This window comes from Amaranthus tricolor, chromosome 7 (assembly GCF_026212465.1).
Source record: "Amaranthus tricolor cultivar Red isolate AtriRed21 chromosome 7, ASM2621246v1, whole genome shotgun sequence".
NCBI classification, from domain to species: domain Eukaryota; kingdom Viridiplantae; phylum Streptophyta; class Magnoliopsida; order Caryophyllales; family Amaranthaceae; genus Amaranthus; species Amaranthus tricolor.
In genome coordinates, this window is record NC_080053.1 from 17832806 (window position 1) to 17845757 (window position 12952).

The 12952-nt window shown below is 29.0% G+C and overlaps 1 protein-coding gene across 1 annotated transcript; it reads left to right on the forward strand.

The window, feature by feature from the left end:
* The first annotated feature begins 1931 nt into the window (after positions 1-1931).
* On the forward strand, positions 1932-12513 carry LOC130817874 (wall-associated receptor kinase-like 8). The gene is made up of 3 exons (XM_057683834.1): positions 1932-3014; positions 9495-9671; positions 10382-12513. The coding sequence occupies exons 1-3, from the start codon at positions 2078-2080 to the stop codon at positions 11584-11586; spliced, it is 2319 nt and encodes a 772-aa protein (XP_057539817.1). The 5' UTR covers positions 1932-2077; the 3' UTR covers positions 11587-12513.
* The last annotated feature ends 439 nt before the right edge of the window (positions 12514-12952 follow it).

Sequence of the window (12952 nt, forward strand, 5' to 3'; positions counted from 1 at the left end):
ACATAATCTTTAATCTTTATCATCTCAACATTCAACTTCCTTTACCCATCTGCAAATATCCATTTATTTTTCACAATTTCAACGAATTTTCAAGCAAAAATCGGGTTTATCATGTTACTTCTTATACACAATCCCCATCATCTGATGAAATTTTATCTCCATCATCCTCCTCTGAGAATAAGAGAGAAAATGACATTGCGTTACAGCTTCTAGAATTGAAGAAATTACTTGAAGTTTTAGAGTTCCAAAGTCATGAGGAAGAAGAAAAATTAACAAAATTCCTTGGTCCACGAAATTCTCTTTGCAAAAGGAACTCCACGCCCGCATCTATCGAGCTTCAATTTTCCTATAAAAGAGAAAGACGTAATTCAATTTGGGGAAAGAATTAGGGTTCTTAAGAATTGAAGGAAAAGGAGAAAGAATTAGAAGAAATTGTGGCTTAAAAGAGGAACAAATACTGACTTAAGTAACTCACATGACCCCACATGCTGGTCAAAATAAAATTTTAACAGTCAACATACGAAAACCGGCAAGTGGTAGTCTTTTGCAAACGTTTATGACATTTTAAGATAGTTTTTTTGCAAAAAATAAAAAAGTTAGATCTGGTAGTTTTTTGCAAAAGGTGTTATAGGATTAGGTAGTATTTTGTAATTTTTCCAAAAATTAATCTAAGTGTTCTCCTTATTACTTACACGAGCTTAATTGTGGATATATCATATTCGTTTGCTTGATTGGATTGGTTCATTTGTCTTATCTAATAACACAAAGGGTGAAAATGAAGTGTGTTATAGTGCCACTTTTCTCAACATTTTCATTGCTAAAAAGACCATATGTTTTCATTAAATTTTCTCAGTTACACATAAAACAAGAAGGGGAGACAACAAAATACTTCAACAAGTGTAAAATGTATTGCATAATTTCAAGTTATTACGCAACTCACTCTTTAACCAGGTTGACTTAGAAGAATATTGGTTAATGCTTTAGCAGCTGTGTGTACGGGCAACAAAATAAATAAGTAGTACGGGCAAGGCTGATAAATTGAACCATTGGCACAACTCAACTCATTATTTTTTGCCCCAACTCGACTCAACTGTTTAGAAATTTCAGTCAAAAGATATAATTATCTTTTGCTAAATTTACCTATTTTTATTGTAAGTGGTAAATTTGATTATAAATTAAAGTTAGTTATTCGTATGGTTTTATTAAGTGTGACACACTTGTTTTAAAATAATCTTACATCTATTTTTAGGTGTATCAAATAATAATAATAATAATAATAATAATAATAATAATAATAATTATTATTATTATTATTATTATTATTATTATTATTATTATTATTATAAGATCCACTAGTGGAAATCCATGTGCAAGAACATTGAATTACAAACTTTCACCATGTGTAACAACCACCACGAAGAAAAAAACAAGTGAAGTACAGCAAAAGAGTTTGACCAATACTTCCTCCTTTTCATGCAATTAAATACACGCAATTAAATACATTAATTTAATCTTTAATATCTCTAAATACATTAATTTAATTTTTAATATCTCTAATCATATAAGATAAAAAATTTATAAAAGTTATAAAAATTATAATATCTCTAATCAAATACATTAATCTTTGTGTCGACACAAATCAATTAAAATTCCCCTTGACTATATTTTAACTTTTAGATTAAAAATTAATCAGATAACACAAATTAAAAATAATAAGTAAATAATGTTGTACTCCCTTCATTGCACCGAAAATGTCCCATTTATTTTTTTGACATTATTTATTTATTACTCTTAATTTGTATTTTATTCTTAATCTATAAATTAAAACATAGTTAAGTAAATTTTGTTTTATTAATCTCAATGTAAAAATTATTAATATCTACTTTTTATAAGAGATTAAGTATCTAATAAATACAAATACATTGTATAGCGTGAAAGAATAAATAAGATAATTTAGGGAGAAAGTATCAAATTATTTATTTCTTCTATCTTCATATTCAAGTCAAACAAATCCATATAATTACATGAACGCAAATATGTGATCAATCAACACACTTCCATATCTCTCACAAAATCAATGTTGAAAAGTGTATTATTTTTAAATTACCTAAAATGGGTATCAATTCTTGCTATTTTGGGTCTCAAAATCATAGGAACCTCATCAGCAAAAACCTCACAAATAGCCCTTCCAAAATGCCCAGAAAATTGTGGTAACATCACTGTTCCTTACCCATTTGGTATAGGCGATGCTTGTCATTACGGATCCCCTTTCGATGATGGTAGATTCTTCAATCTAAGCTGTAATTTCACTACAAATCCCCCAAGCTTAGCTTTAGGTAATCAAGTAGCCATCGAAAAAATCAATTTAGAAGGAGAATTTTGGGCACATTACCCAATTTCATACCGTTGTTACAATTCTAGTAGTAGTACTATCCCTGCTTCAGAGTATCGAGCCTTTATTCGAACTAAACGATTCCCTCTTTCGACAACAAAAAACATGATCGGTGCGATTGGTTGCGATACTTATGTGTTACTCAACGGTACAATCAACAATAATCGACAGTTTCGATCTGGGTGTTTAACGGTTTGTGCTTCTTCTGAAGATGTTGGAACAAGAACATGTTCTGGAATTGGGTGTTGTTTGGTGTCGATCTTACATGGGGTAACGAATCTGGATTTGGTGTTTAAAAGTCTTAATGACCAACAATTAGTGCATGATTTTAATGCTTGTAGTGTTGCGTTTGTGTTGGCTAAAGATCATGCGAAAAAGGATAATGAATTACCTTTCTCAATTAAGGATATTTTGAGTCAAAATGATACGAGTTATAGGAATTTGAAGTTTCCTGTTGTGTTTAATTGGGGAATTGGGGATACAAGTTGTGCGAAAGCGAGAGCGTCGAAGGAGATTATTTGTAAGGGTAATAGTAAGTGTGTTGATAGACCTTACAAGGAAGGATACCTTTGTCGATGCTTTCAAGGGTTTCAGGGTAATCCTTATCTTCATGATTGCCAAGGTAATTTCTATTTCATTTTCATTTTACACCATTGTTTTTATCATTAAGAAATGAGGTTTTCTTTCAAGTTATTGGGTTAATTTTAAATTAGATGTTTTTGTTAGAGTATATAACATATTTTGGACCTTAACCATAAGCTTATATAACATATCTTGTACCTTCAACCATTCCAAAGATATGTTATATATTCCAAAGATATCTTGGGTCTCGACCATCATCTTAAACTTTTGGTTGGAATGGTTTCTTGATAGTTTTGAATTAATTTGAAATCGAATTTTGTATGCACATTGTTTTTTTAACATAATTGTAAATAATTTTAAAAGTCGGGTCAAATTAAATTTGGTTACGATATCGAATGAGTTTCGGGTCATCGTGTTTGTTTTGGACACTTCTAATTAAGAGAAAGGAAGTATATTTTATACTTATCTTTTTGTTTCATATTGTTTGTTATGTTAAATTAAAGATTGCTTAATCATAATTTTAATAAAAATTTAATAAATAATAGGAAATATAGAAATATAATGTTAACAAGTAGTGAATCCAAAAGTGATAAAGACTTAGCTTTATCTATAATAAAGTCTATTAAGGAATTTATATACTTTATGTAAATTAAAACTATCCCCTCACCTAAGATTTGAGAATTACATAAAGCTGTTTTGATTAAATTTTTTTATTAATTTTATTTTTTGGTTTTAGGTAAAAAGTAAGTGAAAATATTTAAAATTTGGAATGCAATGAAAATATTAGATAAATTTGTGCTAAAAATATTAAAAGTGAGTGTAAATAGAGTGCGACTGCTCATTAAATAATTAAATAATATATTATTGTTGACGTCTTTTTTTTTTGAGATATTATTCACGTCCTTTTAAATGATTTATTTTTCAAATGGTCTTATAATAATAATGTTGCGAATTAGGGTTTCCCCTTCCGTTAAGATAGTAGACTATAGAGTGCTCCAAATTTAGTCAAGTCCAGATTACTATTTTATTCAATAGTCAATAAGATTTGTAATGAGTATTAATGTATGGTCCCTACTCCCTAATTCACTATATCTAATGCCACCTCATAACATATGTGGGGTATTTCATGATAAAAAAAAAATGAGAGTATCTCGTATGGATGAAATTAAAAATGCTTAAACGTAGAGATAAGATTAAAAAGTAATAGAAATTTCTAATTAATCATCGTTATTTGTAATAGTAGAATAAATAAAATCAAAAAAGGTAAGTTAAATTCACAAAACTCTCACCCTATCAAATTCCACTATAGTACAGTGATTTGTTAACTATATAAATAGTTGTTATTTACTAAGACTTCCTCAAAAAGTAACGAGTATTGTCTTAGTATAGAAATAATGTAAAGTTAATAAAATCAATCAAAATAGCAAATCATACATTCTATTTAATAATGTTTATGGTACCTACATATCTTCCATTAACTTCATTTTAATATTTTTATATTCCTTATGGTCCTCACTTGTTTCTTACTAACTTTATAAAAAAAATTTATTAATTGTGATCTTCATATTTTTTCCAACAACTTTCTTTAATATTTTTTTTAATATTTATAGTCCCTATCTTTCCCCATCAAATTTTTTATTCAATAAAATAATATTTACACTATTTAAAGGATACTATTTTTCTTAATTCTCGTGAATATTTCTTATGGAAACTTCATTAAAAAACAAATGGAGTATATATTTAACCATCAAAGTCATAAAGTTGGGTAATGCACGTAGTCTATCTGTTGATAGTCATTCTCAAATTCACAACTTTAACTATTTTAAAAACAATGGTGAAATTTAATTCAAATCTAAATTTGAAAATTTTTCATTTGCCAAATAATATATTTGAGCCAATTTCAAATTTCCAAATGAAATTATTATTCCCAAACATGGCATAAAATAATTTAATTTTCATTGATTTTTCTACGATAATAAACTTTTTATAATTAACCTTTAATAATTCCAATTATTAAGCCACTAACCAAAACGTTGTTGGGTGACCAATAACCGGTTAACATATTTATCTCATCTAATCTATGTTTATCTATGTTTTTTTAATTACTTTAAAGTAGAAGGTGTGAATGCAATTTCAAATGATTTGCCTAATGAGTGTTGGAAAACAAAAGATTTCAAGTTTAGCGTTCTCTAAAATTTAATTCTCAATATAGTGGTCTTATAGGTAAGGAGTTTTATTAAGTTAATATATTTGGTTTTGAAATACTATCCTAACAATTAACTTAATAAATTGTAGTCATGATGTTATTTATCTTGTATATGTTGTCTTATATTTTTGGATCTCTATGAATAAGAATATTATTGAGTGACTTGTATAGTCATAAATTTGTCAATCGCCTGAACGGTAAACGATTGATGTTACTATGCTATGTCAATAAGAATATTAACATATGGTATGTTGATGTTTAATTTGTTATCCAATCTGTGAATAAGAATATTACTATGTTATGTTGATGTTTACTTTGTTAGTTAATTTATTAATTGATTTTGTTATATGCAATTCAACAATTGTCGGTAAACGGTGATGCAACTGCACTTTATGATCCATTGTTAATGCACTCACAGTTTATTATGATTGATAGTAAATGAAGAAGATAGTAGCATTCATATCAAATTTCTACTACACTTTATTAAAGCTTATTATTCACATAAAATTGCTACTTTTTTTTCATCAAAGTTTGCATCTCTTTTTTTTTTATTAACAATCGTTCATAAGGATAATGCTATCTTCATTTAAAGGTAGCCTTGCACATTGCATATTTCTTAAATTGTTATATTTTTGTAGAGAATGTTTGTTGAATTTGATAATGGTAAATATGGATTTTTGCTTGGTTTGACATGTGTTTATGATATTATGGTAAATTCACACAAGTTCTATGACAACCTCAACTAATTTGCAAATCAAAGATAATAGTTTCGACAAACATTTTTATAGATTTTGACTTTTAGACTTGATTGAGATATTTGATTGTCTGTAGAAGTATGTTTTGGACATTCATATCTTTCTGTAGAACTTGTGAAATTTTTCTAAATTTATTTAACGCATATTTTTACTTGATAAAGCAGCATTATCCTCTTATAGATTTGGGATTACCAAACCAAAAAAATTATAGCTTAATAAAACTTTTAATTATATGAACACCGTTTTGAAAATTAAATTTCAGGGAACACCAAAGTTGAATTTTCTTTATTTTTCAACCCCAATTAGGCTAATCAATCTGCAATTTCATTTCTTACAACTTTAGAATCCATTCTTGATTGAAGAATGAAATTTCAGAAACGAAATGTAAAAAGTACTACTAAAATATTTCTGAAAATCCTAATCCCTAATCTACTCAAGCTCGGTTCTATTGATGAAGATAATTGCTTGTATTTTTCCTAATTGAAGAAGAAAGCATAGTAAACAGTTATCAATGTTTAGTTTTCTTGTTCTCTCATATGTATTTTACCATTTTTTGGAAGAAATTTTGGAAGAAAGCATACTAGAATTCAATTTTATGTTCCTTTTTTGATTTTGCAATTGCATGTTTTTACAATAGGATTTCCCTTTAGTTCATAAAAGTCATAAAATCTTGATAAATATTTCTTGGTTTGAGTTAAAGGATTATGAAAGATTATTTAGAACATAGAAACATAAAAAGAAAAGGGGAGAAGTGATTAAATTCTGATTTTTTAAAAATGGAGATGGAAGAATTTAAAGGAACCAGTGTGTTTTAGAAGAAGCAAGAACATCAGTGTGGAGTTGTCTAATAGACAATAACTGTCAAAATGTTACCTACACAACCGGTTAGTTTTGGAACAACAATGTTTTAGAGTATGGGACTCAATAATAGAGATTATTGCAAATATAATCAAAAATTGGGATAATTTTAGAACAATTTTTTGTTATATACTCCCTCCGAACCAATTTAGATGTCCCATTTGCTTGGACACGATTATTAAAGATGGTGTGGTGTCCATTAAAAAGGGTAAGTAGTAAAGGGTAAGTAGTGAAGGGTAGTTGGGTAAGTACGGTATATGGGGTATATTCGTAATTACTTGTGTGAACTAAGGATATTTAGGTAAAAAAAGATTAACAAAAATAGAAATGGGACATCAAAAAAGACTTTATCAAATAAGTAAATGAGACAACTAAATTGGTTCGGAGCGAGTATTTTTTTAGCTACCACCTATATTACATTAAGTAATTAAATAAATGTATACATAATATTTAATTATTTGAATGTTATTTTTTATTATTTTTAATGATTATATATTGTTTGTGTTTTTATGTAATACAACTTTTATAAGTTGTACAATTTTAGTTATAATTATTTTATAATTATTAATTTCATTAATTTGTAACTAATTATGAGTCAAAATCAAACGAGTGATATGGGTCATGTTAAAATTGGCTAACTCACATGCCTGATTGTGAGCTATTCTTATGCCATAGGACTTCTCGTATCTATATAACCAATTTGTTGTTTGCGACAGAAGCCAGCTCTACGTTTGTCTCATCGTTATAGGCCATGTCACAAGTTGTATTATGTTGTCTTATTGATACTTATATACAATTTGTGTCCTTCCAACAAAATTTAGCTCTCTTTTGTGTTATCATGGATTTGGCATACGTAAAGGGTTTGAATGGTATAAAATTTGAGATTTTGAGTATAAAGATTAAATCTTTTTTATGATGGAAATTTTGGGTAAGATTTATTGCGTTGAAATCTAAGAGGGTGGGGAATTGAATGTATTTATGTTAAGATCGAATCGTCTATGTTTATGTATTGTCTCTCTCCCTCTATTTGTTTTCACACTCCACACTTATCTACTATCATTGAACACCTTCATAGTACTTGGAAAGCTACGTACAAGCTTCATATCCTTACAAAACATATCGAAAAATAATAATACAAGTCAAAGGGAAGACAAAGCAAAACTGATAAACTTGTCGCTTATTCATTTCTAGTGTAAAAAATAACTATGAATCCAATAAATTTCAATTTAATTAAAAAGAAAATAGCACTAATTCATTAAAGTAATCCAAATAATATAAAATATAATCTAGAGTTTTAACAAATTCATTTTCATTTTTTTTATAAGGTGTTTTTATATACGCGATTTGATTTTAGAATTAGTTGTTGATGATCTTGTAAGATTCATCTTCAATAATTCATATAATTTCACACTTATATTTAAATATGTTCATTCTTATATTTGTCCTTGTATTTAGTGTCGTTTTTGATATTTTGTAGGTCCTAAGTAAAATAATAGATATGAGTCAACTTTATAGAAGATCGATTCTGATCTTTAATAAGTACGTGAAAAGATAATATAGAAGAATCCCCTTAAATTGAAATAAATTATTTTTTCAAGATTCATCTTCTTCCTCCTCTCTCAAATATGGCTTTTTCTTAAAAATATCTACTATAGACTCACGAGTTAGACTGAAATTAAACCCTAAAAGAAGTGTGACTTGAGTGTTGTGTTAATTGATCATATAATTAGATGACAATTAAAGTGTAAAAGAATCATGACTTAAAAGTTAAAAGTAAACAAAATGTTTATTAGACCTTAAGCAGGTGTGAGTGGTATAACATACTCCAATTCATGAATTAGTACACACTCTTATTGTGTGCATAAAACAAAGCAATGGAGTATTTCACATAGGTTTTCCATTGATAAATAAGGTAATGTGCTACACACTAGCTATGGGTGAATATCGGGAGACTAGAGAAGACTGTGCAAGAAAGCTGGTAAAGGAGCCAGCTGCAGACCCACTGTCCTCTTCTTTTCACGCCTGTTGGCTGCCTTGTTTCTGTTTTGACTCTTTATTTCCCAAGTCCCCCTTTGCAATATATATTGTTGTACTGTTGTATGTATTGTGAAGAACCAAGCCAAGAGCTTGAGCTTCCTATTTATTTTTATCATATTACTCTTATTCTTTATTCAAATGTATAGCTCACACTACTCTCTATTGATGTAATTCCTTCAATATTGTATTGAGCTTTCAAGTTCTTCTATCCTTTAAACACATAATGATATACTAGCTTAGGATGGTGGTTGTAGCCTCATTAATGGTGAACCACCTTAAATCTTGGTGTTATTATTATTTATTGCTTAAATCACCTTAATACTTGCATATAACCATGTTTCATTAGTACACCTTCAAGCCATGATCATTAACCTTCCGTGCCACCTTTAGGCCCACGCTTTTGCATTCGTTAGTCTACTCTAACACTCTAACAAACCCCCTATGTATGATGAACCTTGGGCGGCGGCACTCTTTGCCTACCGGCCTCCAGAAACGGCCTTGCTAATAGACATGGAAAGAATCTACTAAAATCTCATTTAAATATATATTTTTATGTTCTTTTATAATTAACCATTTTTGGTTAACCTTTATGTGCAAATAGTGCAAACAATCAATATGGTGCATATTTTATCATTCGTATTAATGCTTTGAAACTAATGAATAGATATCAATGAGTGTGCTGCTTCTTGGAGTAACCTATGTAGCATGGATTGTGTCAACACACCAGGAAGTTATAAATGCAAATGCGCAAGTGGATATTTTGGTGATGGCTATAAAAATGGTACTGCATGCACTAAGCACAAAAATAACAGCAAATCATCACTCAAGAAAATTACTATAGGTAATATTCAATAATTCTTTTATTCTTTGTGAATAGAAAATAAGAAATGTTATATATATATATATATACATACATATATATATATACATATATATATATATATACATATATATATATATATATATATATATATATATATATATATACTTTCTTCGTTCTGAAATACTTGTTACATTATAGTTATTCGTACTTTTTATTGTTCAAACTTATTTTAAATATTGCAGCTAATTTGTAAGAAAAAATATAGTCAAGTAGGCTCTTATGTGAATCGTCTAATCGAAAATTTTCATAATATTGACTTTTTATATTTTTTAGTAAGCATAAAATAACACATTGAACTACGTAAAAAGTCAAATATAGCAAGTATAATTGAACAAAGGAAATATACATTATGTTGAGCATAAAATAATACTCCATCTGTTTTCATTTGTTCTTCCCATTTACTTTTTGCGCAGATTCCAATGTAAACTTAAAAGTCAAATAATTTTAATTCTAAGTTGTTAAAAATCCTAAAAAGTTGATATTTAGAAAATATGTATTGAGATGAATCTAACAAAATTCTATATAAATATATGTTTTCTCATATAATGATGATAAATTATAGTCAAAATTTGATACTAAAATTCGTAAATTTTATTTTGATGGAACATGTATTTAATTATTTATCAAATGTTTTATCATAAAAAAACTTTTGGACAAAATGATTACAGGGCTGAGTATTTCATTGGGTTCAATGCTTCTGCTCCTATGTTGCTGGAGATTGCACGTGTTGATCAGAAAAAGGTTGATTGCCAAGAAAAAGGCTGCATACTTCAAGAGAAATGGCGGCTTGTTGTTACAACAACATATGTCCTATGATGAAAGTATTTTAGCAAGAATGAAAATATTTCCTATAGACGAACTAGAGAAAGCAACTGACCATTTCAATAAGGATAGAATACTTGGAAAAGGAGGTCAAGGTACTGTTTATAAAGGCATGTTAAGTGAAGGTAAAATTGTAGCTATAAAGAAGTCGAAACTCGAAGCTGAAAGTCATTTAGTAGAATTCATTAATGAAGTCGTAATTTTATCGCAAATTAATCATCGAAATGTAGTTAAGTTGTTGGGATGTTGTTTGGAGACAGAAGTTCCATTACTAGTTTACGAGTTCATTCCAAATGGAACTCTTTTTCATCACATTCAACAACAAAATAAGGAATTTCCGATGACTTGGAGAATGCGCCTACAGATTGCTTCTGATACAGCCGGAGCTCTTGCTTATTTACACTCGTCAACGTCAACTCCAATACTTCATCGAGACATCAAATCCACTAATATACTTTTGGATGAAAAGTATAGAGCAAAGTTATCGGATTTTGGCATGTCAAAATCAATTCCTCTTGATCGAAATCATGTAACAACGCGTGTGGTGGGTACATTTGGTTATTTAGATCCAGAGTATTTCCAATCTAATCAGTTCACTGAGAAGAGCGATGTATATAGTTTTGGGGTTGTCCTAATTGAGCTTCTAACAGGAGAAAAGGCTATTCGTAATACATCTTCAGAAGACAAAAATTTGACTTCTTTGTTTCTTTTGTGTATGGAGAATTCTCATTTATTCGATATCATCGATACTCAAGTTCTAAAAGAGGGTTCAAAGAATGACTTTCTTGCTATAGCGAATCTTGCAAAGAGGTGTTTAAATTTAGAAGGAAGGAAGAGACCAACTATGAAGGAAGTTTTACAAGAAATAGAAAGAGTTTTGTCATCAATTCATTTGCCACAAAAGACTTGGCCAAATTCACAAGAACTAGCCACTAGCAATTCGAGTTCCGATGGTTTTTCTTCTAACATATTTTTTTCCGAAAATTATTCATGTTCCGCTGTAGAATCATTATTGTCCAATTCGAAAGGGCGCCTAGGCAAAATGAATTGAGATATAAAAGAAAAGAGAGGAAGAAAGAACACCAACATCTCCAGTTCAAGCATGTACTGAAGCTCTCTACTCATGCAAGAAGGAAGCAACAACTAGGCACAAGTATTTCAAGGATTCTTTGTAAGTTTTTCATGAGAGTGCCATTTCTTTTTGAAGCTTAAAATTCTTTTGGTTGATAAATTCTTTTGGGATTACTTTTGGGATTTGATGTATCATTTTGCGACTTACTCGAGGTCGAGCAAGGTTCAAGTGTGGGGAATTTGATAATACCTTATTTTGTGTATTTTTCCATTTCAATTTCGATTTTATTAAGTAGAATTTAGATTTAACTATATAACAATTAGAGAAATTATTTTATAGAATAGTTTAATTGATGTAATTCTCTAAGATGATAATTCTAGCTTTATTAGAAGGATATTATGTAAAAATATCATTTCAAGCAAAGAAGAAGAAGCAAGCAAAGAATCGGATCAGACTGAGATGCGCGGCCCGCGGAGTTTTACGCGGCTCGCGCATGCGCGGCACGCGGAGTTCTACACGGGATGCGGAGTTCAATCTGTAGGCTAGGTGGCTATTTCACTTTTCCCATTTCGGCTTTCATTTTCAATTGGATGTTTAGAGGGGTTTAGGAGGCGACTTGCAAAGAGGAATGATGAGCAAATCCAATGGCAAGAAGCTTCATCAAATATTTATAAATAGGCAAGAAAGCTTAGGAATGAGAGCATCTTGTAATTTTTCATTAAAATACTTCTTCTTCTTTATTTCTGTTTTGCCATAGTTATGGAGCTTCAAGCTTAATTTTTCATTTCTTGAGAAAAGTTGATTGGAAACTTGTAATTAATCATTGTAAGAATTCCTCTACTTAATATACTTTGGATTATTGAAAAGTTCTTATTATAATCTTATGAATATTGTTTGAATTGGAAATCAACTATTTTTCTTATTATTACCATATTCATTTATGTTAAATCTATTTGCAAAATTAGTTAGTTTTGTACTTGGATTAATGGTAGCAACTAGTTCTAATTGTGAATGCAGATTATGAATGATTAGAATCTAAATGAATTTTTCATTTTGATTGAAAACTATTTTCTTGAATAGTTTTAGCAAGCCTATTGATTCTCTTTTCTTAAAGCTATTATTGGATTGAATTTATTCTCTGATTGGAGTGAATAAACTAATAATAAGAGCTTTACATTCAAACTGATTTTAATATTTAGCTACACTTAAGGAGAATAGAAGTATAATCATCTTCACAATAGGTAGTCAAAAGTGAATTTCTTAAGTAAAGAATTCAATGATCAATGACAAACAAGAAGTATACAATCAACTTAACTCAAGATATCCTTTCCATTGATTTTTAGAA